General features: G+C 47.1%; 1 protein-coding gene across 1 annotated transcript; it reads left to right on the top strand.

Moving 5' to 3' along the window:
* The first annotated feature begins 123 nt into the window (after nucleotides 1–123).
* LOC142139994 (importin subunit alpha-5) lies at nucleotides 124–25,965 on the top strand. Its single transcript, XM_075197855.1, has 14 exons — nucleotides 124–302; nucleotides 9,489–9,622; nucleotides 9,769–9,876; nucleotides 10,688–10,787; nucleotides 11,175–11,269; nucleotides 11,358–11,489; nucleotides 11,806–11,895; nucleotides 12,413–12,463; nucleotides 12,972–13,135; nucleotides 13,307–13,385; nucleotides 13,716–13,841; nucleotides 20,212–20,339; nucleotides 20,737–20,915; nucleotides 21,011–25,965. Exons 2-14 carry the CDS (start codon nucleotides 9,494–9,496, stop codon nucleotides 21,196–21,198), a joined length of 1,569 nt encoding a protein of 522 aa, XP_075053956.1. The 5' UTR covers nucleotides 124–302; nucleotides 9,489–9,493; the 3' UTR covers nucleotides 21,199–25,965.
* The last annotated feature ends 1,121 nt before the right edge of the window (nucleotides 25,966–27,086 follow it).

Genomic DNA, 27,086 nt, shown 5'->3' with positions numbered 1-27,086 from the left:
GGGGTGATTGGCAGGTCAGGCTTCTGTGATCAGTGAATAAGGTGGAGCAAGATGGCCGCCGCTACGGGGGCCGAGGGGGGCCAGAAAGCGCCTCATCCAACTGTCATTAGTCGAGTCCTTACCAGAAGCGTCCATGAAGGCCCCGCTCAATGCGCATGCGCAGTGTCTTCACACGCAGGAGTAATACCGGCTGTGACGGAGAGGGCCCGAAACCGGCTACAGCGGCGGAGAGCGGACACCGGACAACACGGGAGACACCGGGACACAGACACCACTGTGCCAATCCGAGGAGAGGGAGCCAGGTGAGTGCCCGTAGCAACTGCGCCATAGCCGGGGCCCCTGGGCGATGCTAGAGCCACAGCCCGGGGCCACACACACCCCCAGTTCCAGAGCATGGGGCTCCTGGACGCTCCCTGTGCCAGAGCACGGGGCCCCTGGACGCTCCATGAGCCAGAGCACGGGGCCCCTGGACGCTCCCTGTGCCAGGGGCCGGGGCCCCTGGACGCCCCCAGGGCCCCACGAATTCCCTATACCTATACTAGCATTTGTCTTTAAATTATATCTGTGTGTATGTAATAATATTTACCATAACATATTAGGAAGTTGTGTGTGTATATATATATATATATTACGTCCACTTTCTATAGCTGATAGATATTATCTGCTGAATTGTATTCCCCAACCCTCCCAGGAATTGGCTTTCTGGGGCCTATTTATCAAACCCTGAGTAATGGCTGTTTCTGTGGGATTTAGGCATTTGTAAGTACTGTAGAGCAGAAACTTATCACAGGAGATATCGCCAACATTAGGCGAAGTATTGTATAATACCATAGTACAGGCTCTGGGTCAGAACTAGGAGCCTCCGTTATGAAGGAGTCATCGCTGGGACAGTCTATCGGATGCGCTGTCAGACATGAAAATAGTAAATTGCCCTGTTAAGTTATCTGTCAGCGCTGCGATAACAGATGATGCTTAAGGGGGCAAAATTCAGAAAATTGTTAAATCATCATCAACATTTATTTATATAGCGCCAGCAAATTCCGTAGCGCTTTACAATTGGGAACAAACATTAATAAAACAATACTGGGTAATACATACAGACAGAGAGGTAAGAGAACCCTGCTCGCAAGCTTACAATCTATAGGACAATGGGAGTTAGAAACACAAGGGCATGTGCTACATCATATTGCACAATGGACCAGCTAGAATGCAAAGGTAAAAGTATTAAGTGGGGGGTGTGTGTTGCAGTGTAGGTCAGAAATAGGCCCCAATATATTTATCATTATATTACTAACATTCACTCTTTACAGCTGAGATCTCCATATATCTTATTTACTATAGGTTACAATCGGGGCCGGATTAAGGGAATGGAGGCCCCTGGGCTAAGGGCGCCTCCATTCCCCCGTGAGGCCCCCAATGCGAGCCGCCCCACCAAAGCGAGCCACCCGCCGCCGCCCCCCCCCCCAAGCGCTTACCTGTCAGTTCAGTCCTCCGTCCCTGGCGCGCTGTAAGCTCCTTACTGAGGAGATCTCGCGAGAGTTCACTCGCGAGATCTCCTCAGTAAGCAGATTACTGAGCGCCGGGGACAGAGGACTGAACTGACTGCTCAGCAGCATTGATCGGGCTGGGGGCGCCCCCGCCCCCGGACCGATCAATAACGCTGCTGAAAACTTTGAAGGGCCCCCTGGATGCCGGAGGCCCCTGGGCTATAGCCCAGTTAGACCTCTGGTTAATCCGGCCCTGGTTACAATATACTGTCAGCACTGGTTGGTATAGGTTGTAATTGTGCATGTGTAACAGATTATTATATGTCACCACAATATATTATTTGCTGTTTTCAGTTTTTATTAATGATATCTGAGGGCTAATTTAAAATATATTATCAATCTCTGTACTACAGAGCAATGTAATATAAACTATAAGAATAATGTGAGTTACTGAGGAGTTCTGTGGCCATATGAGGGCAGGAGTGGACTTCTGTATAGGGATAATAATTCACATTTGAACTGCATTATTACTTATAATACACAAGATTTCCTAATGAACACTGAGCTGGTGACATCAGAGCTCACTGTTTATACAGCAATTATTTACAGTTGCATATGCAGTTATTGGTATCACTTGTGTATTGTGTATCTATGAATACACAGCTCGGATCATAAAAGTCCCCTGTGCCTCAATATATAGTTTATATATTTGTACACCATCTAGTAAGATGTCAGTGGATGCTTTGAATCAACATTTTTTCTGTACATTATATTTATGTTTTATATATATATATATATATATATATATATATATATATATATGATATATAGATATTATACACACACACAATATATGTGTACATAAAATTTGTTCTGTAAACTGAGTTCATTAGGCTCGTGTGTTATAAGGAAAACCGTTAGAATTACCCGGTGACCCTGTTTATAGAACCCTTATCATATAGACAGTGCGTGGTTTAATGTATGTGTGTGTTATATTATATATCTCTGTGCTCTCAATGCGAGTAGTAATTCAGCTTAGCTGCCTGTGTTCAGCATGTTCTATCTCTATAATTAGTGATGATTAGTGTATCATTCTCTACCTGTATCTCATATCTCTGCTTTTATCTGAAATGTTGTTGATATTAAAAATAACATCATTAGCTTTAACTAGTTGGGAGATCTGTATTACTCACTGCAACATATTGATTATTAGACCCTGTATTGTCATTATCTGTTTATATCCACTTTGTTCTAATTGTATATTATCATTTGCTGTCCTGCTATAATATATGTTCATTATTATATGTCTGTTATATATTATATAGTGAATATTGTGTGTACATGAAGCCTTAACAAATTACTCTAAGAAAGTTACCAGCCCGGGCCAAATATTAGAGGTAAGAAATGAGCAAAGTTGCGGTAAAGTTTGACAGAGGTGCAAAGTCCCAGCGACGCGGTCTTCAAGTTCCACCATTAATCTGAATACCCCTCCGCACTGTGTGTGGATCTCTCGTCTATGACTAGAGCTGGGAGGACAAGGGACAGTCCATCCTGCGGAGTGGTTGGGCTACGATTGCCAGTTCTTCCAGGGAAACGTGCAGAACTTCATCCCGCTATTTGGTGGACACATTTAATTTAAAAAAGGATCCAAATAAAGGTGGATTTATCCTATAACAATGGCTGTCCAGAGTGCTCAGCCAGGGGCTTGTGATAAGTCATAGGAATAGGGATATTATATGGAAGGGATAAAAATACTTCTGATGAGTGAGAATGAGTCTGTCCTACATTATCAGAGTGAGTGGAGGCGGGTGTGTTATATGGGTAGTATAGAAGGAGCGGTGATAAGTGGGGTGTATTAACAGAGAAGTGGGTAAGAGGTAGAAATGGATAGAAGGGAAGTAGTGTCAGATGGTGTAGGTGAGAAATAGAGGAGGCAGTAAAATATGTAAGTAAAGGATAAGAAAGGTAAAGCCAGTAAATAATAACTTTAGTATAAGTAGGTGGAGGACACGCGTTTGTTTCATACAAACTATCCTGTAACAGTGACCAGCTTATAGATGACGTCAGCCTTGTGCCCTGTACACACTGTGTGCCAGCCATATGCCCATGCATTATTACACTGCCCAGATGCCTAATCCCAGCCTGGCTCCTCTGCATATTATACTAGCCTGTAGCCCACACAATTACATGGCGCTGTGTGCCCGCAGTCAGTGTGCGCTAAGCTATATTCTAAGCTATAATATAAAGAGCAATGTTTTCTTTACCATAATTGACGGCAGTGTGCGCATAGCCATAGCTAATGGTCTCCCCCTAAGTGTTATGTACTATCTGATTGTAAATATTCATAGGGATTCAATTTCATCTTTGTATATAGTAAAGGTGTGAAGAACTCTGAGTGAGCCCTGAGCTCTGTGAATGTAGACTTAGGATAGATAAAGGGATATTAGCGTACAAATGTTGTTTATATTAGTATGTATTAGTATATGTAGTTACTAGTAACATTGAGTGTTCCTTTATTCTCACCATTTGTAGACGTGCCCTCCAGGCCCCTGAGCAAGTGTCTGACTCGGTCTGTTTCCCTGGAAGGGGGGTCTGGAGTACTCGGCTGTTATTAGAACCTTATAGCTGTAAGGATTTGGTTTGTCATCATTTATGTGAGTTCAGTGATGTCACTTCCTAGGGAATTGATAGATTGTATTCTCCTTAGTATTATCTATGTGGGTGCGTTAAACGGGCGGTCACCGGTATATACAGCCGTTGGCATCTCAAATAAGGATTTATGTAGATGTTGGTGTGTTTTAAAACAGGATATTTAATAACCAGTTATATTCTCTAGTTGTGGTGGAAGCAGACATCTTTATTTTTAGTATTTAGCATTAGTATTTACTAGTAGAGTACCCGCTCATTTGCATATTGGAGTCGTTCCACCTTGTGCACACAAGCATCAGTTAATTCCATTTCCCCTCTTTCAGTTATTGAGAGGTGAATGGAGGAGGGACAGATGCTCATGTAGGGATCACTGATCTCTATGGAGCGACGCTGGTGCACAGGATGACCTTCATTCCATCCGCCCTATCAGATGGCCGGGTGCGCTGTGCTGACGTTTCCTAGAGATCAATATAGATGAGTTTCCATTTCCCCTCCATTCAAAAATGGGAAAAGTACAGAATTGCTTCATGCTCTAATTTAAAGGGTAGTATCATAATATGGGACTTTTAAATAATGAATAAATAAATATAGTTGAACTTTCCAACTTGATTCATTCTCATTGCTACTGATAAGTTTGATTGGTGTACCTTCATGTCACTGTTGCAGCGTCTCTGTAGAGAGACGTTCCCCTATGTTTAGACCTCTACTTATACAGCTGTCAAATTATGACAGGATCTGGTTTCTCTGGGCAGCACCTTATTTCTACAGTGGATTTCTTAAACGGTTTCTAGCTTTGTGTATGTACTGTTATATGTGCAAAATGTTCAGCTTCTAAAACCACCAGCGCTCTCCCTTCTCTACAATGTGCGCAGTCTGTAAGGTAACGGTCTGCAGGAATGAGATTGCAGCATGCATGGGACAAATATGACGGAGATCTCTGATAACCATACTACCAGTCATAGGGTCGTTATCAGGCATGGCAGAAAATATGGAGAGATGCCCACAATTAGTCTGTCTGTCTGTGTGTGTGTATCAGTGTGTCCTAGAGCTGGGACCAAGAGCCTCAACAGCCAGCCCACGTCTGATCTGCTCCATGCGGGGGGTCCATTATGATAACTAGAGGACGGGAAGCCTTCTTTTCATCATATTCCAGTTGTATGTAACCGTGCTATTCTGTCCTAAATATATATCTTTTCTAGCAGAGCACAAGTAATGTAAGAGGGCCCAGCACCTAACATCCTCTGCTGGTTATTTGCCCAATACTGTGACATAATAGACCACCTACGCCACCCTGTCTGTTGTTGCTGGGAACCGGCTTGGCTAACTTTGCCACAGTTTCCTTTCATTATCCCAAATGCGCCCTCTAACCGCAGTAGGAGGGTCTTACAAATGCTGCCACCACCGGACTCCTTACCGGGTTCCTTCTGGGTAACTGACGCTGCTGGTGTACCTGGGCTGGTTCTCCTGACCTCTTCATATGGATCATGGTTGCTGTGGATGGATCCTCCCTGGCCTATCACACTGGCCAGAGCTGCGGGCAGAACGGTGGTACTGAATGCTGGGCCCAAACCTCAGACATCTGGGAACAGATTAGATTTTGGGTCTAATTTGTAGGTCACTGGAATAGAGAAGTTTCCAAGCAGGTCTTTGAAGCAAATGATGTTTATTTGCTCACCCTGGTTGAAGGTACGGGGGAACAGGTCAGATGGAGTGAGAAGAACAATTTTTTCAATACAAGTCAGTGCTTTTTATACAGATTTAGACATCGTTTCACAGGGAAAGCCAGCCCCCTTGAGCTCTGAGCTGTTTTTAGAATCGGGATGCAATTTGTTTACCCAAACTTGGATTTACATGCAATGCAAAGCTAACAATATGTACACTTATCTGTGATATTCTAAAACTTGCTGTGATTTCCTGCATCTTGTTTTTAGAAACAGAAAATCTAGTAACAAGACCCCAAACAAATAATTTCCCCACATCATGGTACACAGACGACTACCTCCACAAAGGCTTAGTGTATCCGATATATACTTCAGAAATTATGCATTTCCTCTAGCAAGGTTAAAACAAATAAGTTTCTTCCCTGGTCTCAGAAATAAAGATTTCTCTTGCCAAAATATACACAATATCAAAAATAAGTGCATTTATAATTATATAAATAAGCGCCCTGCGCTATTTCACTTAAATGTATACCATAAGTGATCCAGTCACATCTACATTCTGTCTCCTGTAAGGCAGCGCGTTGTACGTGTCACCCACCTTGTATCATGTCCTAAGCTTTACCAATTGTAATTTCCACTGTAAGAATTGGGATCAGATATTTTGTTGCAGTAAGCAGTATTCACTGTGACCTACTTCTTTGGCCACCTAGACAAAAAAAACAAGACTTATTGGATATGCGCTCCCTTTAGTAAAGCCATGCTGCTTTGGATCGTGTAAGTCATTTAACTCTGCTCAATAAATCCTTATTTTTCGTTCTTCCCTGTAGCCCCCCCCCCCTCTAATAACCGCGTTTGATATGTCCAGTCATTGTTCCTGCGCTGTCAGCTCTGTCTGTCCTGTTAGCGATTATCTGGGGCTGTGCACCGTATGTTATGGGGCAATGACGTAGCTACAAGCTTGTTCTCTGAGAACATGAGCTACAATTACTACAGTACCTGGTGCTCCAGGCATCGCTGAACCTGTAATGGAACCAGATCTGACATAACCCTTCTATCATTGAACATAAATAGGATGTATCGCAAAATAGTGGTACTTCTGCCTCACAGCACTGGGGTCATGAGTTAAATTCCCGATCATGGCCTTATCTGTGTGGAGTGTATGTTCACCCCTGGAGTGTGGGAGGAAACCCATGCAAACGCATGGGTGCTCTGGTTTTCTCCCGCACTCAAACATACTGATAGGTTATTTGGCTGCTATTAAATTGCCCTTAGTCTGTGTCTCTGTGTCTCTGTGTCTCTGTGTCTCTGTGTCTCTGTGTCTCTGTGTCTCTGTGTCTCTGTGTCTCTGTGTCTCTGTGTCTCTGTGTCTCTGTGTGTATGTTAGGGGGTTTAGATTGTAAACGCCAATGGGGCAGGGACTGATGTGCGTGAGGTCTCTCTACAGCGCTGCAGAATTAGTTGCGCTATATAAATAGCTGGTGATGATGGTAAAGATCTTACACTTATAAAGTGGCCACATCTGCAGTTCATATGTCATCTCTCACAACAAACCATTGTAAGAGCAGAGTGTGTAATGTGTGAGGAGAGTTGTGTTATTAATAGGATGGATAGTGATTGCTGCATCTCTTCCCTAGATGAGGGGTTGAAGGAACAGTGGCACCAGCTTGGGGCACCTACATAGGATACATTCATACGTCTGTCCTGGTGCAGTGTGTTGTGTTATCTGTCTGTGTAAAGGCCCCGGCAGCTATGACTGGGATGGTAGAGAGGGAGACCCAATCGTCTGATTATGGTACAAGGCAGTACCTGGCTTTATATATTACTGGACTGTGGCTGAATGCTTTTATCATCATGTATTTATATAGCGCCACTAATACCGCAGCGATGTACATCAGTCCCCGCCCCATTGGAGCTTACAGTCTAAATTCCCTAACACTCACTCACTCTCTTACTCTAGGGTTATTTTTCTCAGCAGCCAAATAACCTACTAGTATATTTTTGGAGTGTGGGAGGAAACTGGAGCACCCGTTGGGAATCCACGTAGACATGGGGAGAACATACAAACTCCACCGTGCTTTTATAAAAGTCCCAGAAGTCCTAATAGCTGTAAAAATTTGCAGCAGGGGCTGCATTATTTCTTATAATAGACACCTTTTTCCCAATGAATGCTGAAATGACAGAACTTGCTGCTTATATAGATATTTAAGGGAGTATTTATAAAGCTTATTGTGCAGAGAGCTGTCCTGCAGGACCGATGTGTTGGGTTACGCCCTTAGTACATACATCGGAGGAATTTATCCCCCATGCATCTTATTATACAGACCCTGCCTAATCTGTGAGGCATGAATGGATTGAGAAATTGTATGACTAGGATAATCTAAAACTTTATATAGACATTAATACTGAGCTTTGTATAGACAAATATAATATGACAATTACAGTGTAAGTCACATTTAGTTATTTAACTTACTAAATCGGGGTCCAAGAGTCTGTGGTTTGTAGACCTCTGCAGTCAGGACAAACTCGCAGTGTGGAGAACGCTGCTGCAGTGCATTGTGGGAGTTGGAGCAGGGTCATTTTAAATGGGTCTCAACATTATGTTTAATAGAGATAAAGAAAACAGAGTTTGGTTTCAAATTATTATCACAATGAATCCTAGTATGTGATCAATCACTCCGCTCTTAGATTAATGTTTGGCTGATGATACCATGTGTTCTTTGTGTACTATCCTAATATCTCTCATGGCATTATATCTGTCCTACGCCCTTGTTTCTTCACCAACATAGGACCTCCCCACCATTCTCCCTTTCATTTCATATGTAATACGAGATGTGTCCTCAGTGGGCGCCATCTTGTTGGTGTCTCTCTGCTGATGTTTCTTTGGCCCTTTAATCGTACTGATTCCCACAATGCACTCCTAAAGGAGGATGAAATAGTTGTGTTAGAAATCGCTTTCCAGTCTAGGACCTGGCGTTTGTGACTTCCCAGATACTTTCATCGGCCTTTGAGTTGATGTTCTATGCTGTGAATTACACTGTTAGGGTGATATTGCATTTGTCTGTATAGGGTATATTTTTTATCCTAATCAGGCTGTGTCTCCATTTATACCAAGTAGGATATCTTGTCCCACAATAGATGTGACTGATTTCACCATAGGAAGCTGTAGACGTCCCCTAGTAATTATGACGTGTTCTGCAGTAACTGAAAGAGATTTCTACTCCTTATTCCTGTGTATACGCCCTCCTCCGACTTTTACTAAATACATTAGTTAAAATAAGCCACGAGATGATGAATGTCTTTATCTTATCCAGACACAATTGTTTATATTGCTATTGGGAGTAACAAATCTCTGGTGTGGTGTAATTATTACCACAGAGCAGTTGTCAGTCATATCTAAGGCCACATAAAATGAACACCTCTTCCTGGATGAGGTAAAGAGCTCAGTGAGAAATGCAGAAGGCAGGGTAGAGCATTGTACTTGGTAAAAGTTGCAAGAGGGTGGGTTCCAAACACTAAATCTGACAGTGTAAAATCTGTTTAACCCTTAATAAAATGACTCTGCGACCTGTAAAGTGTATATGAACAGGCGTTACCCACTGTGTGCAGAGACGCATTGACGGCTCGTGATAGAAAGTGACCCTTGTTTCTCCCCCTCGCCTGATCTTAATAAGAACGATGTCTTCTTCTCCAGCAATCATGACGAGCTCAGGAAAGGAGAACTCTCGGATGAAGAGCTACAAGAACAAGTCTCTGAACCCGGACGAGATGCGCCGAAGGAGGGAGGAGGAGGGGCTACAGCTGCGCAAACAGAAAAGGGAAGAGCAGGTGGGTTACACAAGTCCGTCCGTTCAGGTCTCTGAGTCAGGAGTAGTGCTGGCTGTATAATGACACCTGTGATGCCTGCATGTGGTCCCGTAAGGGAGCTGCCATGTTGGTGTTTCCAGATGCTGAGCAGTTGCTTTCTTTCTCAGTTATTCAAACGAAGGAATGTCGCAACTGCAGAAGAAACGGCCGAGGATGAGGGGATGTCCGACGGAAACTTCCATGAAGCGCAGATCAATAACATGGAGATGGCTTCGGTGAGTGTGGGGGTCTCTGATCTCCTATGGCAATGTTGTATCGGTAGCTTCCTTAAGTGGGGATAGCCAATAAGATCATCAGAATGCTCACAACAGCACACAATATGCAGGACATGATGTGAGGAGGGGAATGAAGGCAGCAGGAAGCCACAGACTGAGAGTTATATAGAGGAAGGAGCAGGGTCCCCAGCAGCACAGAGTATATCAGGAGATGAGTGATGTGTTAGTGAGGACAGGGCTGCATGTGACAGGGGCAGTGACATGATGTGAGGAGGGGAATGAAGGCAGCAGGAAGCCACAGACTGAGAGTTATATAGTGGAAGGAGCAGGGTCCCCCAGCAGCACAGAGTATATCAGGAGTTGAGTGATGTGTTAGTGAGGACAGGGCTGCATGTGACAGGGGCAGTGACATGATGTGAGGAGGGGAATGGAGGCAGCAGGAAGCCACAGGCTGAGAGTTATATAGAGGAAGGAGCAGGGTATCCAGCAGCACAGAGTATATCAGGAGATGAGTGATGTGTTAGTGAGGACAGGGCTGCATGTGACATGATGTGAGGAGGGGAATGGAGGCAGCAGGAAGCCACAGACTGAGAGTTATATAGAGGAAGGAGCAGGGTCCCCAGTACCACAGGTCACTGTTTGCAGCAATTGTAAAGCGTTCTGCATTCAGTAGGTGGTAAAAGGCACAACTGAAATTAGTCCATATAAAAGAGCAACTATAAACTGCTCCTATACATATAGAAGAAAAGTACATCCATGATTAGTGAAATACACATTAATGACCCTTGTTACACTGTGTCTTCCTCCACAGAGCGGGGTGATCACCGCAGATATGATAGACATGATCTTCTCTAACAACCCGGAGCAGCAGCTCACAGCCACCCAGAAGTTCCGCAAACTCCTCTCTAAAGGTAACGTCACTGTGTGTAATGTATAGATAATGTTTGTTAGGCCCTAATTGGGGAGAATTATAGGTAATTCGGTTGTATAGTTTCACTACAATAAGAAACCTCCTCTGGTTCCTACAGCCTGGATAGGAGGTGTTAGAGGGTGTAATGCTCTGTAGTGGGTTCACTGAAGGGGGTGATACATGACTGTGGCAGATAACCAGCTCCGAGAAGCCTCTGTGAGAGTCATTGTCACATGACTGGGCCGGATGGTGTCACGATGCTGAGTCAGCCCTGGGTGACCTCAGAGCTGGCTTCACATAGACACAACCTAGAGCTGCCTCCCCTCTCTCCGTCAGCCCTGATCACTGTGCAGAACCTGCTATTACACCCGTAACCCTGTGTTTTCAGAGCCCAACCCCCCAATAGACGAAGTGATTGGGGCGCCCGGGGTGGTTGCCAGATTTGTGGAGTTCCTGAAGCGGAAAGAGAACTGCACATTACAGGTCAGTGATGGAGTGTGTGTGGCCTCTGGAAGTGACATGGATGTGTGCAATGTGGTGACCTCACCGGCCTCTCCTTGTGTGTTCCCAGTTTGAAGCAGCGTGGGTGTTAACTAACATCGCCTCGGGGAACTCCCTGCAGACCCGCATAGTGATCCAGGCGGGGGCCGTGCCCATCTTTATCGAACTACTCAGCTCAGAGTTTGAAGATGTGCAGGAGCAGGTACCACACCCTTCTACCGCTCCGTGACATGCCACACCATCCCTACACCACTCTGCTACACTATACCCTGACCCGTCACTATATATATATATATATATATATATATATATATATATATATATATATATATATATATATATATACTGCAACACCTCCTGCTATACCGCCCACTGACTGTCAATATGTAACACCACTCTGCTACACTATACCCTGACCTCTCACCTGAAACATCTGCTACACCACCTCCTGCTGTCCTGCACACTGACACTTCCCGTGTCCTGTACACAGATGATTGTATGTGTGCTTTCTCTAACAGGCAGTCTGGGCTCTGGGGAACATAGCTGGAGACAGCACCGTGTGCAGAGACTACGTGTTAGATTGTAACATCCTGCCCCCACTCTTACAGTGAGTATTGTATTGGCCTTTCCTGTATGTTATCTGTATGTCCCCGATCATCTACCATGGTCCAGGATTCTGCTTGTACATCTGTGTGTTGGTCTCCAGTCTTGTATATTACTGCGCTGTGATGTGTGCTGGCGGTATATAAATGTTAATAAAGTACGTACTGTGAAGCATTGTCCGCAGGGATTCCACTTATTGTACTGTGTTCCTGGCATTACATGTCCCTCCCGGTACCCTGTACAACCGTCCAGTCACATCTGTTTATAGAGGCTGGAGCCAGAGGTCACTGACATGTAGGACATAGCATCAGTCTGAATGATGTGTCCCCTAACTGGTCACATGGGTCGGGTACCCTCCCTGCACCCACCTAGTCCCTTCCAGCCCGTGTCAGCTGTGACATTACATAGCTGTGATTGTGTGCGTATGTAGAGAACGTGTTCTGTGTATGTTACATTCTCTACATATGCACACGATCACCACTGTGTAATATGTTCTGTGTATGTGACATTACACAGCAGTGATCTCTGTCTAACCTGTGCCGAGGAAAGAATCCTCCCCCGGAGTTTGCTAAGGTGAGAGTCGCGTTCCATAGCACCAGAATGTATTATATATGTATCTGATCCATAATACTATAGTGCAGAGTTATAACCAGGGAACCGCACTCTGCCTCCTGCACATTACATACAGTATAGAAGTATCATTGGGGCCCCGTCGCCAGGAGGATGGACGGTAAATGAATTTGTCATTTTTAGAAGACTTAAATATTCGTTATAAGTAACTGTCTGATGATATAAAAGCACTTCTAATACTAAAGATGTGTGAAGTATCCAGACGGCAGTATGATTGGGCCGTCACTGTCCCGCTCTGGTCATAGCCTATAAATGACTCCTACAATGCGGGATGGGGCTGTTCTGATACCATCGGTCAACTTCGTGATAGACAACCGTTCCTCCCGTCTCCGTATCGGTATCCCGTGGTATGACGAGCGGAATGAGCGCAGGTTCTGTCTGATCCTCCTGTTGAACCTCTGTCTATCTTCACAGTACCTGGCCAGATATCTCACTGTGTTCTGTGCCGCAGGTCTCGCCGTGCCTGAACGTCTTGTCCTGGCTGCTGTTCGTTAGTGACACAGACGTCCTCGCCGATGCCTGCTGGGCACTGTCCTACCTGTCTGACGGGCCGAACGACAAAATCCAAGCTGTCATCGATGCCGGTGTGTGCCGGAGATTGGTGGAACTCTTAATGTAAGATAACATATGGTTTCTTCAAGTGTGTTTGGTATTAGAAGAGTGTGTTTTAGTGCGTTGATCCTGGTGAGTGCAGTCTAGGTATGGCCAAACCCATTCCATAGCTGTAGAATAGTAACCACGGCTGCAATCTTCCTAATGCCTGCTCCGGCTCTTCTCTGTCTACAGGCACACTGATTACAAGGTGGTGTCACCCGCCCTGAGAGCTGTGGGGAACATAGTGACCGGAGATGATGTACAGACACAGGTTAGGAACAGTCTGTGATTTATTGTGTGGGATGATTAACCTGGGACATGCAGGGGGTCATTGCAGGGCTTCTCCCACTCTTAGGCTCTTCAGATTGTGATTTGACCATTCCACCCGTTGTGAGTTTTCCCTGCAAGAACCTTGGTGGTGTTAGATGAAGAACGAGCAGTATACAGTGATAATGTAACAATGCTTTTATCATAGGGCGATATCTGCCCTCTTGTGGAGAAATGTCTGAACTGCATTTAGTTACTTTGCTAGCATCAGTGATGTTACTAGTCCTATGTAGAGTTTGTTATATGTACTAAGAGACCTCTCCCTGCCCCACAGGTCATTTTGAACTGCTCAGCGCTGCAGAGTTTACTGCACTTACTGAGCAGCCCCAAGGAGTCCATTAAGAAGGAGGCGTGCTGGACGATATCCAACATCACGGCAGGGAACAGGGCTCAGATCCAGGTAACTAATGGAACTCATTATACATTTCTGTATTTCTAGCCTCTGTGATCCACTAGAAGGGAGAAAAGGTGCAGTGTGACATCTCCTGGCTCTGTGTTCTCTCTGTGCCAGTGTCTGCCCCCGGTGTGTGTGTGGCCAGTGTCTGCCCCCTGTGTGTGTGTGTGGCCAGTGTCTGCCCCCTGTGTGTGTGTGGCCAGTGTCTGCCCCCTGTGTGTGTGTGTGTGTGTGTGTGTGTGGCCAGTGTCTGCCCCCTGTGTGTGTGTGTGTGGCCAGTGTCTGCCCCCTGTGTGTGTGTGTGTGGCCAGTGTCTGCCCCCTGTGTGTGTGTGTGTGGCCAGTGTCTGCCCCCTGTGTGTGTGTGTGGCCAGTGTCTGCCCCCTGTGTGTGTGTGTGGCCAGTGTCTGCCCCCTGTGTGTGTGTGTGGCCAGTGTCTGCCCCCTGTGTGTGGCCAGTGTCTGCCCCCTGTGTGTGGCCAGTGTCTGCCCCCTGTGTGTGGCCAGTGTCTGCCCCCTGTGTGTGGCCAGTGTCTGCCCCCTGTGTGTGTGTGTGGCCAGTGTCTGCCCCCTGTGTGTGTGTGTGTGTGTGTGTGTGTGTGTGTGTGTGTGTGTGGCCTGTGTGTGTGTGTGTGTGGCCAGTGTCTGCCCCGTGTGTGTGTGTGTGTGTGTGTGGCCAGTGTCTGCCCCCTGTGTGTGTGTGTGTGTGGGGCCAGTGTCTGCCCCCTGTGTGTGTGTGTGTGTGTGGGGCCAGTGTCTGCCCCCTGTGTGTGTGTGTGTGTGGGGCCAGTGTCTGCCCCCTGTGTGTGTGTGTGTGTGTGGGGCCAGTGTCTGCCCCCTGTGTGTGTGTGTGTGTGTGTGGGGCCAGTGTCTGCCCCCTGTGTGTGTGGGGCCAGTGTCTGCCCCCTGTGTGTGTGTGTGTGTGTGTGTGGGGCCAGTGTCTGCCCCCTGTGTGTGTGTGTGTGTGTGTGTGGGGCCAGTGTCTGCCCCGTGTGTGTGTGTGTGTGTGTGTGTGTGGCCAGTGTCTGCCCCCTGTGTGTGTGTGTGGCCAGTGTCTGCCCCCTGTGTGTGTGTGTGTGTGTGGGGCCAGTGTCTGCCCCCTGTGTGTGTGTGTGTGTGTGGGGCCAGTGTCTGCCCCCTGTGTGTGTGTGTGTGTGTGGGGCCAGTGTCTGCCCCCTGTGTGTGTGTGTGTGTGTGGGGCCAGTGTCTGCCCCCTGTGTGTGTGTGTGTGTGTGTGTGTGGGGCCAGTGTCTGCCCCCTGTGTGTGTGTGTGTGTGTGTGTGTGGGGCCAGTGTCTGCCCCCTGTGTGTGTGTGTGTGTGTGTGTGGGGCCAGTGTCTGCCCCCTGTGTGTGTGTGTGTGTGTGTGTGGGGCCAGTGTCTGCCCCCTGTGTGTGTGTGTGTGTGTGGGGCCAGTGTCTGCCCCCTGTGTGTGTGTGTGTGTGTGTGGGGCCAGTGTCTGCCCCCTGTGTGTGTGTGTGTGTGTGGGGCCAGTGTCTGCCCCCTGTGTGTGTGTGTGTGTGTGGGGCCAGTGTCTGCCCCCTGTGTGTGTGTGTGTGTGTGGGGCCAGTGTCTGCCCCCTGTGTGTGTGTGTGTGTGTGTGGGGCCAGTGTCTGCCCCCTGTGTGTGTGTGTGTGTGTGTGTGTGGGGCCAGTGTCTGCCCCCTGTGTGTGTGTGTGTGTGTGGGGCCAGTGTCTGCCCCCTGTGTGTGTGTGTGTGTGTGGGGCCAGTGTCTGCCCCCTGTGTGTGTGTGTGTGTGTGGGGCCAGTGTCTGCCCCCTGTGTGTGTGTGTGGGGCCAGTGTCTGCCCCCTGTGTGTGTGTGTGTGTGTGGGGCCAGTGTCTGCCCCCTGTGTGTGTGTGTGTGTGTGGGGCCAGTGTCTGCCCCCTGTGTGTGTGTGTGTGTGTGTGTGTGTGTGTGTGGGGCCAGTGTCTGCCCCCTGTGTGTGTGTGTGTGTGTGTGTGTGGGGCCAGTGTCTGCCCCCTGTGTGTGTGTGTGTGTGTGTGTGTGGGGCCAGTGTCTGCCCCCTGTGTGTGTGTGTGTGTGTGTGTGGCCAGTGTCTGCCTCGTGTGTGTGTGGCCAGTGTCTGCCTCGTGTGTGTGTGTGTGTGTGTGTGTGTGTGTGTGTGTGGCCAGTGTCTGCCTCCTGTGTGTGTGTGTGGCCAGTGTCTGCCTCCTGTGTGTGTGGCCAGTGTCTGCCTCCTGTGTGTGTGTGTGTGTGTGTGTGTGGCCAGTGTCTGCCTCCTGTGTGTGTGTGTGGCCAGTGTCTGCCTCCTGTGTGTGTGTGTGTGTGTGTGTGTGTGGCCAGTGTCTGCCTCCTGTGTGTGTGTGTGTGTGTGTGTGGCCAGTGTCTGCCTCCTGTGTGTGTGTGGCCAGTGTCTGCCTCCTGTGTGTGTGTGTGGCCAGTGTCTGCCTCCTGTGTGTGTGTGTGGCCAGTGTCTGCCTCCTGTGTGTGTGTGTGTGTGTGTGTGGGGCCAGTGTCTGCCCCCTGTGTGTGTGTGTGTGTGTGGGGCCAGTGTCTGCCCCCTGTGTGTGTGTGTGTGTGTGTGTGTGGGGCCAGTGTCTGCCCCCTGTGTGTGTGTGTGTGTGGGGCCAGTGTCTGCCCCCTGTGTGTGTGTGTGTGTGGGGCCAGTGTCTGCCCCCTGTGTGTGTGTGTGTGTGGGGCCAGTGTCTGCCCCCTGTGTGTGTGTGTGTGTGTGTGTGGCCAGTGTCTGCCTCGTGTGTGTGTGGCCAGTGTCTGCCTCGTGTGTGTGTGTGTGTGTGTGTGTGTGGCCAGTGTCTGCCTCCTGTGTGTGTGTGTGTGTGGCCAGTGTCTGCCTCCTGTGTGTGTGGCCAGTGTCTGCCTCCTGTGTGTGTGTGTGTGTGTGTGTGTGTGTGTGTGGCCAGTGTCTGCCTCCTGTGTGTGTGTGTGTGGCCAGTGTCTGCCTCCTGTGTGTGTGTGTGGCCAGTGTCTGCCTCCTGTGTGTGTGTGTGTGTGTGTGTGTGTGTGTGTGTGTGGCCAGTGTCTGCCTCCTGTGTGTGTGTGTGTGTGTGTGTGTGGCCAGTGTCTGCCTCCTGTGTGTGTGTGGCCAGTGTCTGCCTCCTGTGTGTGTGTGTGGCCAGTGTCTGCCTCCTGTGTGTGTGTGTGGCCAGTGTCTGCCTCCTGTGTGTGTGTGTGTGTGTGTGTGTGGCCAGTGTCTGCCTCCTGTGTGTGTGTGTGTGTGGCCAGTGTCTGCCGTGTGTGTGTGTGTGTGTGGCCAGTGTCTGCCGTGTGTGTGTGTGTGTGGCCAGTGTCTGCCGTGTGTGTGTGTGTGTGGCCAGTGTCTGCCTCCTGTGTGTGTGTGTGTGGCCAGTGTCTGCCTCCTGTGTGTGTGTGTGTGTGGCCAGTGTCTGCCTCCTGTGTGTGTGTGTGTGGCCAGTGTCTGCCTCCTGTGTGTGTGTGTGTGGCCAGTGTCTGCCTCCTGTGTGTGTGTGTGTGGCCAGTGTCTGCCTCCTGTGTGTGTGTGTGTGGCCAGTGTCTGCCTCCTGTGTGTGTGTGTGTGGCCAGTGTCTGCCTCCTGTGTGTGTGTGTGTGGCCAGTGTCTGCCTCCTGTGTGTGTGTGTGGCCAGTGTCTGCCTCCTGTGTGTGTGTGTGGCCAGTGTCTGCCTCCTGTGTGTGTGTGTGGCCAGTGTCTGCCTCCTGTGTGTGTGTGTGTGTGGCCAGTGTCTGCCTCCTGTGTGTGTGTGTGTGTGGCCAGTGTCTGCCTCCTGTGTGTGTGTGTGTGTGGCCAGTGTCTGCCTCCTGTGTGTGTGTGTGTGTGGCCAGTGTCTGCCTCCTGTGTGTGTGTGTGTGTGTGGCCAGTGCCTGCCTCCTGTGTGTGTGTGTGTGTGTGTGTGTGTGGCCAGTGCCTGCCTCCTGTGTGTGTGTGTGTGTGTGTGTGTGGCCAGTGTCTGCCTCCTGTGTGTGTGGCCAGTGTCTGCCTCCTGTGTGTGTGGCCAGTGTCTGCCTCCTGTGTGTGTGGCCAGTGTCTGCCTCCTGTGTGTGTGGCCAGTGTCTGCCCCCTGTGTGTGTGGCCAGTGTCTGCCCCCTGTGTGTGTGGCCAGTGTCTGCCCCCTGTGTGTGTGGCCAGTGTCTGCCCCCTGTGTGTGTGGCCAGTGTCTGCCCCCTGTGTGTGTGTGTGGCCAGTGTCTGCCCCGTGTGTGTGTGTGTGGCCAGTGTCTGCCCCCTGTGTGTGTGTGTGGCCAGTGTCTGCCCCGTGTGTGTGTGTGTGGCCAGTGTCTGCCCCCTGTGTGTGTGGCCAGTGTCTGCCCCCTGTGTGTGTGTGTGTGGCCAGTGTCTGCCCCCTGTGTGTGTGTGGCCAGTGTCTGCCCCCTGTGTGTGTGTGTGTGTGTGTGTGGCCAGTGTCTGCCCCCTGTGTGTGTGTGTGTGGCCAGTGTCTGCCCCCTGTGTGTGTGTGTGTGTGGCCAGTGTCTGCCCCCTGTGTGTGTGTGGCCAGTGTCTGCCCCCTGTGTGTGTGTGTGGCCAGTGTCTGCCCCCTGTGTGTGTGTGTGTGGCCAGTGTCTGCCCCCTGTGTGTGTGTGTGTGTGTGTGTGTGGCCAGTGTCTGCCCCGTGTGTGTGTGTGTGTGTGGCCAGTGTCTGCCCCGTGTGTGTGTGTGTGTGTGGCCAGTGTCTGCCCCGTGTGTGTGTGTGTGGCCAGTGTCTGCCCCCTGTGTGTGTGTGTGGCCAGTGTCTGCCCCCTGTGTGTGTGTGTGGCCAGTGTCTGCCCCGTGTGTGTGTGTGTGGCCAGTGTCTGCCCCCTGTGTGTGTGTGTGGCCAGTGTCTGCCCCGTGTGTGTGTGTGTGGCCAGTGTCTGCCCCCTGTGTGTGTGGCCAGTGTCTGCCCCCTGTGTGTGTGTGTGTGTGGCCAGTGTCTGCCCCCTGTGTGTGTGTGTGTGGCCAGTGTCTGCCCCCTGTGTGTGTGTGTGTGGCCAGTGTCTGCCCCCTGTGTGTGTGTGGCCAGTGTCTGCCCCCTGTGTGTGTGTGTGTGTGTGGCCAGTGTCTGCCCCCTGTGTGTGTGTGTGTGTGTGGCCAGTGTCTGCCCCCTGTGTGTGTGTGGCCAGTGTCTGCCCCCTGTGTGTGTGTGTGTGGCCAGTGTCTGCCCCCTGTGTGTGTGTGTGTGGCCAGTGTCTGCCCCCTGTGTGTGTGTGTGTGTGTGTGGCCAGTGTCTGCCCCGTGTGTGTGTGTGTGTGTGGCCAGTGTCTGCCCCGTGTGTGTGTGTGTGTGGCCAGTGTCTGCCCCGTGTGTGTGTGTGTGTGGCCAGTGTCTGCCCCGTGTGTGTGTGGCCAGTGTCTGCCCCGTGTGTGTGTGTGTGTGTGTGTGTGGCCAGTGTCTGCCCCCTGTGTGTGTGTGTGTGGCCAGTGTCTGCCCCGTGTGTGTGTGTGTGTGTGTGTGGCCAGTGTCTGCCCCCTGTGTGTGTGTGTGTGTGGCCAGTGTTTGCCCCCTGTGTGTGTGTGTGTGTGTGTGTGTGTGTGTGTGTGGCCAGTGTCTGCCCCCTGTGTGTGTGTGTGTGGCCAGTGTCTGCCCCCTGTGTGTGTGTATGTGGCCAGTGTCTGCCCCCTCTGTGTGTGTGTGTGGCCAGTGTCTGCCCCCTGTGTGTGACCTCTGTGCCAGCTGGCTCCAGATGTAAAGGTGTCTTTACAGCCGGGTTTTCTGTTCTTCTTTAGCTAAACCTTTGTTGTGTAAGCTGTTTCCTATGAGCGCCCCTCATTTGGTTCCTCTGTTTTCTCCTCTTGTACGTTGGGTCATGGGATGTCAGCAGACCAGGGTTGGTCGTATTTTTTGTTTTCATTCTACTGTCTGTGTCCCCCTATAGCCTTGAGGTTCAAAACTCCCCTTTATCTGCTTTAAACGCCAGTATTCCAGGACACAGAAGAGAACTCTCTCATTCGATTGGGGAAAAATGTATCCTGTCCCCTTATAATTACCTGTTGCCAAGAAGAATCGGCAACCTTTGTATATTTATTTATCCTTACTTTTATTATTTATTTTGTTAAACACGTACTTTTCTACAGGAGAGCAGAGCAATGAGTTCTATGGAGCTTCCTTCTGGCTATAGGCTGCACTTATACCGACTTATAGACTTGAGGCAGGTTATAATTTATCATTCTAGAATAGTGTTAATGGTATCAGACAGCGGTTTTATATTATGATATCTGTAATTAAAAGTCCATTAAAACTGGAAAGAACGTGAAGATTCAGAGGCCTCTGGTTTTCAGACGCAGTCAGGCTGATGTCCGCTGTACACAGGAAGCAGGTCTCTCTTGTGTTAGGATTAGCTCTATAGAGGCAGAAGATACTCATGTCCCTTGTAATGCAGGCAGTGAATGTGTTATATAGTGATAGATCACAGTAGCAATCGGCTTATCCTATGTGTGTTATCTGCAGACTGTGATCGACGCAGACATCTTCCCGGCCCTCATCAACATCCTGCAGACGGCCGAGTTCAGAACCAGGAAGGAGGCCGCATGGGCCATCACAAACGCTACGTCCGGGGGCTCCGCGGAGCAGATAAAGTACGTGCCGTCTCTATCACTGGTCTAGGGCAGTCCTCCTCCTGTACTTGGTGGTCTGGTACAGGATAAAACCTAAAATAGAAATATACAAAAAGGCATCTTGTAACACTCGCAGGGATTCTGTGCCATACCACTGGACTTTCAGAGCATAACTCTGCTGAGATGTTTCCACCTACAGACAGTTTAGCCCTTAATGGAGCTCATCAGTGCACAGTGGGTTTTCCTGATCAGTGTGGAAAGTATTAAAAGGATGATGACATTCCCACACATACAGCAAAAACAAAAATAATGTTCACTTGTCTGATTCTTAAAATGTATCCCTGTAAAGGGAAGGTCTGAATAACCAATCAGAATGCATATTTGGGTTTAATGGTTCTGTGCCATGTCTGTATTCTAGGTACCTGGTGGATCTGGGCTGCATCAAACCTCTCTGTGACCTCCTTACGGTCATGGACTCCAAGATCGTGCAGGTTGCTTTGAATGGCTTAGAAAACATCCTGCGGCTGGGTGAGCAGGAGGCCAAACGGAACGGTACCGGCATAAACCCTTACTGTGCTCTCATCGAAGAAGCATATGGTAAGGACGTGAGCTTGAGGCCATCGAGGACTCCGAGAAGTAGACTGTTCCCAGAACCCTGGTGACCTATCTGTTTGCCTTTCTCCTATGTCCAGGTCTGAACAAAATAGAGTTCCTTCAGAGTCACGAGAACCAGGAAATCTATCAGAAGGCGTTTGACCTTCTGGAGCATTACTTTGGCACTGAGGATGAAGACAGCAGCATCGCCCCACAAGTAGACCTGACGCAGCAGCAATACATCTTCCAGCAGCGAGAAGCTCCCATGGAGAGATTCCAGCTCTAAGTCCATCTGCCGGGAGCTCCGCATGCCACAGAGCTAGATCTCCATGTCCTCCTTCCTGATCCTCGCTCATCTGTTTGCTGTGTGCGCAGTTTCTTTCTCCCCCCTCTTAGACCTCATCTCTATCTTTATTGCTCTGTAAACCTTTCTTTATTTACTCTTCTGACCTCTCCTCTCGATAAACCTCTCTTCTCCTTGCATTCTCTTTAGTTTTTGTCCCATAGAAGCAGTTTCTAGTTGCCTGCTCTTTAAACTTTTAATTTTGTATTGAAATTTTTTTTTTTTTTTTTTAAATTTTCCATTCTTCCCACTGTGCCCCCTCTTCTTGTTTTCTCTTTGACGTTTGGAGCCGGAGCTCTTCACACGGTCATTATAAGAGAGGGCCCTAGCCTCTGAGCCTCTGCAAACACCATTATGGTGTCACCCATCTGATTGCTTTCACATATCTCCATTTCACCTCTGACTCCAATATGTACCTTACAAGGACGCAGATAGACCCCGGTGACAAAGAAAAGACCAGACCAACTGCACGAATGACCGTACCTACAGGCAAAATCCGGGACCGGAGACACGCGCCAGAACCCGTACAAGATATTTACATGCGCTGGTGTAAAGGGGAGAGTCGCCCCTCTTGAAACGGCTGCCTGGCAGAGGGAAACTTATTAGCTCGACGTACAAGACTGGGCACAAGAAAAGTCAGCAGAGATTAGAAAACAAAGAGAAGTACAGTGTCAATAAGCTAACTGTTCTTCTGCACCTAAAGCCTTCTGTGGGATCCAAGATGACTTGCTGGCAATTTAATTCTGACCACCTCAATCCGTGGAACGTGGTTCAGATGATCTAAAGGCTGCCTTCAATTTTCGTTTTGTTACTTAATCGTTTTTGTGTCTCTCTTCCCTTGGACTCCATGAGACTGGACTGTTGAACTTACATCCTCCCCAGAGACACGACGGACTTTGAATTATTTGTTGAGACTTTTCTAGTGACAATTTAAATTAAAAAAAAAAATAATCAGAAAAATGTAAAAAAAAAACAAACACCAACAACCTCCCTCTCCCTCCAAAGTGACCTCTACAAATGTGATTAGACTGAATCTTTCTCTGCGCGCCTTGGAAACCAATCCAGGTCACTGTGTCCTGAACTTGGTCTTCGCAGGCAAAGTCCTCTCCCCTTCATCTGTCTGGTTTACAAAGAAACCCAGTGTAGGTTAGAGTATATATATATTTTTATTTTCGTTAATGCAGCAATTTTTTTTGCTGTGTAAATTATTGCATTATTTTAATGTTAATGTGTTGTATGTTCCCAAGGCCATTTTGAAGGTCACAGGGTGGTGACCTTTCTAGCAGTTCCCTGATTGGACGCACATCATGTCCAATGGGCGTCATGCTTTTCTGGAAGAGCCATGATAAATAAAATGTGCTCATTTCTCTCCCATCCAAGTGATTAATATCTGTGAGCGATGCATTAAAGCACAAAGCTGGCACATGCTGACCTTGATCCTTTCTTCTTATGTTGCTGTCAGATGCAGCCCTCTCAGTTACATGTTAGTCTGACGTTATCTGAAGCTGCCACAGAAGACTAAATGCTAAACCCAGTTTAAATGTAGAATCCAATAGAGCTTGTATTAGAGTTGGTGGATTAGTCTCCCTGGCTCACCATGTTGGGCACGAAATTCACATTTACATGCTGTATTTGTTAGGTTGTGGGAACATTACGAGCTTTGCATCTTTACAGTACTTTAGTCTAGTGCGTAACTAAACCCATTTATTTATCTTCTCTGCTTTACAGCAATATACTTATATCATCAGGCATCACCATGCTTTGGATGTAACCAACGAGCAGCTTTGTCCTAACCCCAGCATGATGTAAACTAGTCTGCCTGATGATATGGATGAATAAGAAGGAAGGTAGAAAGAAAACCTTATTCTTAGTAAAGTTTTGGAGCTCATGTACATTGCAATAAATTAAACTCCTTTGTGGATATATTCCCCCTTCCCCCATTAAGTTCAGCTACTTACTACATACTGATCGTCACTGTTTACATGCGAATCTAGGAAGGTGAAACTTAATGTAATGCAATATCCTTTAATTGGGAAACAGTTTCATCCCGACTCCGAAATAACAGCCAGGGTCCCCCTGGGAGGGGGAGGGGGGGCAGATTTCATTCACTATCACAATGAATGCTGGGTGATCAGTGTTCGCTGTCTCCCACTGACATGAGCTACAGGGACAGCAGCCAGCAGGCTCCCGGCCACACTCCAGTGACGAGGATTCTGGGAATGTAATGTCTGAGCTGATATGCTGTACCCCCAGCAAGGGGGGAGGGGGGGGATTGTACCAAGGGACAAATATTCTGTTTCAGGTTAATTTGGCCAGTTTAGCCGGAGCTGTATTGTGCCTCTAGTACTTGGTTTGTAACCCCTTTGGTGCCTGTAGACTGTACCCCATTATTTAAAAAGGATTTTCCCCCATAACCCTAAATTAAAAGGGTGATTTTTCTCTTAACAGAAATTAGAGCTGGTGGTTTAGCATCCTGCCACCCAACAATGGTTGTTTCTCGTCATTGGCCAAATATTACGCTGGCACATTAAACGTTATTGTAACCTAAAGGAGTAATATGTCCTGAGGGCTTAGGAGACTTAAACTTGTCTTTCTGATGTTAAATGAGACTCCTATCAACCAATCGGATATGCTTTAAGGTAGAGTAATGAATGCTGATAAATGATTGGCTGCTGTGGGTTACAGCACCCCTCCCGTCCCCCCCCCCCCCCCCCCCCCTTCCAAAATCATAGCTTGGTCTTAACCATCACCCTACAGACGTGTAACATGCAATAAGATGTGACGCAATGTTGAATGTAGATCCTCCTAATGTATAATTTCCTGCTGCCTCCAATAAGTATTATTACAGCCCTTTAACAATAGTGTAGCGACTGTCGCTGCCCCCTCCTCCCTCTTGTGCCACAAGAATTGTGACTGGAATGTGCCGCCCAGACCAACAGATGGATCCATTCCAAGCAGTAACGTGTTGTCCTCACATCATCATTCAGATCCCACTGGTATTCCCTCCCCTGCCAAGGAAATTATTTTGTTTTTATTTGTGCCACAGACTGCTTGTGTTTTAGAAACACAAATACTATACATCCTTCCATGTATTCTCATTTACCTGCTAAACTTGAGTAATAGACTTTTATCCGGAGCCAAACTTTAAAAGCCAAGCGCATTGCAATGGCACAAGAGCCCTTCGGAGCCCGGAATACTGCACTACGGGGAGAACCAAGGACAGCTCACAGCAATTCTAACCTTGACTGCACTTTCAAGCTCTCTTTGGACTGGACTCCGCGTCCTTTCTTTGGGAAACTTATCTTTTTATTTTTTTTTTGTTTTTGTTTCAACTTGGGACAGATGTTCACTTGAACATATACCTTCCAAAGTTACACTGTTAGAGCGGTGATCTGTGGTACATAGATCTTACCCAAGTCATCACTGTATTGCAGAGCTTACTTAACCCTTTGGCTGCTGACATTGTCACAATATTACTTCCCATGTAGATCTTGTGGTTGCTTACAACAACTTATCACATAAATATGGATGAATAGAAACAGCGTTCATTTCACGGCTTTTATTTACAGATAAAGGGTTATATACAGCTTGTGCTCTAGGAAGGTTTTGCATTTTTATGATCCTTTTCTATATATCTGAGTATTGCTGCGGCTAATACCACAAACTATAATTTATGGAGAGCATTAATGGGCCACAGTGCTTGGAACAGAGATAGTCAACTAAAGGGTCTTCAGCTGTGAATTACAAGTCACGGGATGCCTAAGCCTGGTTTAGAGCAGAAATCCTAGATTGGGAAGCCCCATATTTATGCTTAGAGGGTCAAAAAAATGCATAGAATGAATGGACGGGCCCCAATTTGTATTATAAGCACTGATCTGTGCTTACACTAAAAGTATCATACCGTGGTATCCAGACATTATGAAACGTCTGTACTTGTTAATCACACCGCAGACAATCGTAGATAAAAACCCATTCTGTTTTATTATGTAAAATGCTTGCTGATCACTACAAGCAGCAGACAATATTTTGTTATACATACAATGTAATCGGGTGTTACATCTACCCTCGTGTCCATTCTTTCTAAGGTTGGGTCTCCCTTAATTCACTAGTGATGTAAATTGTTTATATGATCCATACAGTGACATAACAGAAACATTAAAGTACTTATCTGCTGAACAGGTTGGCTTGCAAAACAGATGGTAGAGATTCATTCAGCGACATAAAAAGTGGAGTAAAGCTAAATTGCAGTACAAAGCAGTTAATTTAGATTATAATAATTGTAATGGGGATTCTTTAAGGATAACACTTTATAATCCTTAATCGTAAATACCCCTGGCCTCTCTCCCAAATCTGTACCATCCCACTGCAGCCACCAATGTTATATATGTTTCTAGCAGTAAAAGGGTTAACTTGCAAAACAGTGGGCTATAACTTTATCTTTTATTTTTATGTCCTTTATGGAGAAACTGCAAAAATGATTTCTTCCCAGTTAGATATGTTTTAAACAGATAACTTTGGAGGAAGAAATTACTTTTTTTTTTTTTTTTTATTGTTGAAAAAAACAAACCACAAACATTCTACTGAGATTCAAAGCACATAAACCATTTGTAGCAACTAGTGATAAACCCAGCAAACAGGACTTGTCTGCCTCTACTTCACAGTAATGATTGCAATCACCTATTCAAGTGAATAAAAATCACTTCCATCTTGTGCTTCTTGTGCTTATTCCTTGGTGTGATAGGGCAGGACCCCCCCTCTGTCCTGGACCTACAAGGGAGACCCCACCATTGCCCTGCGTGTGTGATATGATGCCTCTGTATGGGGGCATTCTGTAAAAAAGAGGAATCTGAAAATGTTCTTAGAATGTCTTTGGCGTGAGGAGTAATTTACAGAATGCTCTATTAGTTTTTACGGAATAGAAAAGGGCAAACTAAGGATATATTTTTAATAAAGTATTTTCTACATTCTTATTTAAGAAAATGGGCATATTATACAAATTCTCTACTTTCTTCTGATTATTTTATAATCAATTTCTAATTTCGCATTTTTTTTAATGTGTAATGCTGAGAAAATACCAAAACATATCCAAACGTTATCATTTTCTGACTTTTTGTAGTGCTAAAAAAATCTGCCAATTAAACCACCAAACATTTTATTAGCACAAGAAGTGCGGGACGGTCACTTTAATGAAACAGAATGTAAAACAGGACAATCTGAAACATGAAGCAATTTTCATTCCTTCTCTTTTTATACAGTATCCCCCCTATGTGTGTATTATTTTATATACAGAGTAAATGCAAAGTTGACTAAAATAGTACAAATTCAATGTGACGGGTAAAACAGTAGATTGTGTTGCCAATGGCAGAATTTAGCATTTTATACACTTATATAATCCACTTTCATTTTACTGAGATAGTCTTGTTTCTTGAAGACACCTGGTAAGCTGAAACGAGATGAGTCTAATGGTGCGACGTGATGAGTTTAGAAAGGAGATAGTGGCTCGTTCTATCCCTGTTACCCTTCCCCTACTACTAAATTGTGTGAAATAGTAAACTGAGAATTACAACATAGGTGCAGGTAATACTGAAACCTACCACCTAGTATCCGCTGCAGGAGATAGATATAGATATATATATATATATATATATATATATATATATATATATATATATATATATACATACTCACACACACTCTCTCACTGTGCTCCTACGTGTAGGACAGGCATGGCATAACTCTTTGGATTAGGTAGTGATCAATGGAAAACATGCTGATTGGGATAAGGGGGGCTACATAAATTGATTAGAAGTCTAGATGTAGGAGGGAACAAA

Source organism: Mixophyes fleayi, chromosome 2, assembly GCF_038048845.1.
Source record: "Mixophyes fleayi isolate aMixFle1 chromosome 2, aMixFle1.hap1, whole genome shotgun sequence".
NCBI classification, from domain to species: Eukaryota; Metazoa; Chordata; class Amphibia; order Anura; family Limnodynastidae; genus Mixophyes; species Mixophyes fleayi.
This window is presented reverse-complemented; position numbering and strand designations above follow the sequence as displayed.